Source organism: Sinocyclocheilus rhinocerous, unplaced genomic scaffold, assembly GCF_001515625.1.
Source record: "Sinocyclocheilus rhinocerous isolate Xijiao unplaced genomic scaffold, SAMN03320098_v1.1 scaffold1874, whole genome shotgun sequence".
NCBI classification, from domain to species: Eukaryota; Metazoa; Chordata; class Actinopteri; order Cypriniformes; family Cyprinidae; genus Sinocyclocheilus; species Sinocyclocheilus rhinocerous.
In genome coordinates, this window is record NW_015626862.1 from 579077 (window position 1) to 582758 (window position 3682).

The 3682-nt window shown below is 35.4% G+C and overlaps 1 protein-coding gene across 1 annotated transcript in view; it reads right to left on the minus strand.

Moving 5' to 3' along the window:
• The window catches only part of LOC107716604 (inositol-trisphosphate 3-kinase B-like), a 45014-nt gene that overhangs the window by 9023 nt on the left and 32309 nt on the right, over positions 1-3682 (minus strand). Inside the window, exons 3-5 of the mRNA XM_016523104.1 lie at positions 3191-3290; positions 2769-2982; positions 1182-1386 (exon numbers count right to left, since the gene is read on the minus strand). Of these exons, the coding sequence (XP_016378590.1) occupies positions 1182-1386; positions 2769-2982; positions 3191-3290 (519 nt within the window). The remainder of the gene's footprint in view (positions 1-1181; positions 1387-2768; positions 2983-3190; positions 3291-3682) is intronic.

Genomic DNA, 3682 nt, shown 5'->3' on the forward strand with positions numbered 1-3682 from the left:
ACGCGTTTCAAAAAGGCAGGGCATAGAGGAGAAACAATAATGTACAGTATGTGGAAAATAATGTGTTTTTCTAACTTTAAACCGCATAAACACATTTCATTACACCAAATACACAAAATAATGTTCTTTTTAGCAGCATCATATGACCCCTTTAAATATAAATCAAGGTTACAGTGAGGCACTTATAATGCCGGTGAATGGGGCCAATTTTTGAAAGATTTAAAAGCAGAAATGTGAAGTTTGCAATTTTATAAAAAGGACTTATTTTAATTCATATATTAATTCATGTGTAAAAGCTTGTCTGTTATTTGAGCTGTAAAGTTGTTTAAATCATTTTTTAGGGATCATGATATTTTGTTGTCATGGCAATACATTAACATTAAATATCACATTACACAGAAATGTTTAGTAAAAAATTGTAATTCTTTTTTAAAGGCTTGGCTATTATTTGACCAGTAGAGTATTCTAATTTATAAGTTTCATAATTTTTACAGTTGTTTTAGGGTTTATGGTGTTTCGTTGTCATGGTAATGAAGTAAAATTGAATAAATTATACAAAGAAAAGGTTAGTAAGCATAATTAATTCTTGTTTGAAAGCTTTGGTATTTTTTGAGCTGTAAAGTTTTTTAAATCATCAATTTTCAAACATTTTATTTTAGGGTTTATGGTGTTTCGTTGTCATGGCATTTAGGTAAAATGGAATAATAACGTTACACAGAAAAGTTTAGTAAACATTTTTTAATCACTAAAGTCATGTTAACATATTTTTTGTCTCGTGGCTGTATTTTTAAAACAGTTGGTATTTTAACATTTAAAAATGGGCCCCATTCACTTCCATTGCCGTTGCCTCACTATAACCCAGATTTATTTTTTTAAGGAAATGGAGGTTGAAAGTAATTTTTGTGGTAATCAATATTCAGCTTGATTAAAATCTAGAATATTCCTTAAAAGCCAAATATTTAAAAGTAATAAAATGTAAACCCTGAACATCAGGAAATCTCACAACTTTATTTCAACCTTTTAGTTGAATGTGACGGTGAAAATACAGTGTAGTTGAGAAATTCAGTTGAAGTAACACCATTCAGGATGTTGTCTTTTTTTTTTTTTTTGCAATTTCACCTCATTTGTATCCACAGGTTTCAAGAGAAATTGTGAAAAAGTGTTACAATTGAACGTCTCACCTTGATGCCCTCGATCCGGAAGCCAAGCATGGCGGTGGAGCTTATGGTTTCCCTCCACTGCATGTAGCGCGGCTTAGTGACCGCTTTCTGTTCATGCTCCTGTGCCGTGGGCGCATCGGGGTCCACCTCGATCATCTTTTGGTACATGTCAGCTCTCAAGCTGGGCTTCTTCCTGGCTTTCGTCAGTTCTTCTTCCAAATACGTCCTGCAAGAGAAGAGAAAAATGGCCCAATGGCTCAGTTTCTTTCACTTAACTTGTTGCATGTGTTGCATCATCAATTCAATTCTGTTGAAATTCGAAGTGCGCAATAAAATGCAGTTCATCTTATTAGCTAAAGGCATGATAACTAAATATTTTTTCTCCTTTTATTCTCCAACTTGAGTTGTCTTGGAAAACACTGCCGCAGAAATTGAAAAGTGCACTGAATGTGCGTGAATCTGAAAGTGTCGCATTGTTTTGTTTGGACAGGCCAGCAGAGGTTCTGTTAATATCCTGACCATCTGGTTATCTCTATATTTGTCCATGGCTGCTGCTGTGATTCAGTCAGGCATGCAACAGCAAACAGAGTAGTCTCAGGAACAACAGAGATGAGAAAGTCGAGCCGTGAGAGAGGAGAAAAAAAGTGATGAGCGATGTGTATCAAGGTCTCCCTGCACCAGCCACAAACAAGCACAGCTATCTTTCAGCAGATTAGAGGACACAGAGCTGCTCCTCTGCTGAGTCTCTGGGGAGGGAGGTCCTGCTTCATGTTCTGTGGTGCTTGGAATGTATAACATCTGTACAAATAATGGCTCAATGGAACTATTCATTTTAAAATATCATACTAGATTTTCAGCAGTGGACACGCTGTTGCATAAGTGTAAGATAAGACAAGATGAAGATTCTTAGCAGGGATTCTGGAGTACTTTATCTTCTATATCTTTTATTAGTGATTTATTGATTAATCTCTCTCTCTTCTTTCAATTTTTTTTATTATACACAAGAGAAAGAAACTGTTTTCAATTTGAACTCTTTATAAGAATTTATAAAACATCATAGATTGAATTCTAAGCTTCAGTATTAATTTTAGTCATTTTAGTACTTAAACTTATTTTATTTTATTTTTAGTTAGTTGCCAAAGCATTTGCAACATTTCATATTTTAATCTAAGTTAGGTTTAGGTAAATTTCTTCATGTAATATATATATATATTTTTTTTTATGTCAGCCTTATTTCAGTTAATGGAAAAAAGTGTATAGTTATCATAGGTTTACTTCAGCTGAGCTAGAAGTTGAAGTTGAAACTCTAAAGTTACAAGGATATGCAGTCAGAAAGCATTAATAAGTGGTTACTAAGGTGTATTCTGGGTGGTGCTTAGAGTGTTATGGGAGGTTTCTAGGGTGTTACTTACAGTGGTGATCTGGGTTTGTAGAGTGTTGCTATGTGGTTTTTAGGCTGTGTCATTTCTAGGGTGTTATAGGTGAGCTCTGGATTGTAACAAGGGTGTTTTGGATCTTTCTAAGGTTTTCTGGGTGGTATATTGTTTAGATTTTTGTATAGTAAAAGATCAGGTGAGGCAGTGCAGCATCACAATCTCAGCAACCGACCTGACGCCCATCTTGCAGTCCATGACACAGGGTAGGTCAAAGTCTGCCAGCAAATCCTCCATCTGATTGTACCGCTCTCCATCCTTCTCTACATCTCCGTGGTAAGCAGGAACGTAGGGCTTTAGCACGTCTCTCATTAGCCTATCGAGACATTGCTGCTCACACTCACAGTGTTTCTTCAGGATGCGACCATTGGCCCCTGCCTTGAAATTGCCTGTGTAGAGCAAAGACAAATGTCATAGCATTGCATTCTCAGCATTACCACATGGAGTGCTGTAGTGAGCATTAGCATAAACTAACTTTCTACTATTGTTTTTTTTTTCTTTTAGATTCAAAGCAATTCACAATACTCTGTGTTTTGAGTGTATTAACTATCTGTGATTCATGAAAAGTAGCATCTACACCTCTCTTTTGAGGCCTACCTGCATGGCCAGCCAGCTGGATCCAAGGGTACTTTTTCTTGAAGGACATCACAAATGGTGACCAGTGCACCATGTTCTTGATCTTCTTCCATGATTTATGCTGTTCAATGACAAAAAGTGAGCAAGATGAGTCCCCATTTAAATGCAAGTGCTACAACAGTGACAGCAGTCTATTTTAAACAGCAGTCAGCATTTTAAAATTTCAAAATATTATGCATGCAGTTTTTATGACCTTGCATTATTTGAGAGTGTAGATGGTGTATTTATACTTTTAAAAAAATCATTTGTCATACAGCAAGATGAACAATACTTAAACTCTGCTTTTTTATCTTTGTTTAACAGTCATTATTCATATATATATATATATATATATATATATATATATATACAGTAAATATATATATATATATATGCAATGCACATTGGCATGAGATAATTGCATCCAGCTGCTGTTCGTCACGACACGAGCATAAGAAGGCAGCAGGTGCAACG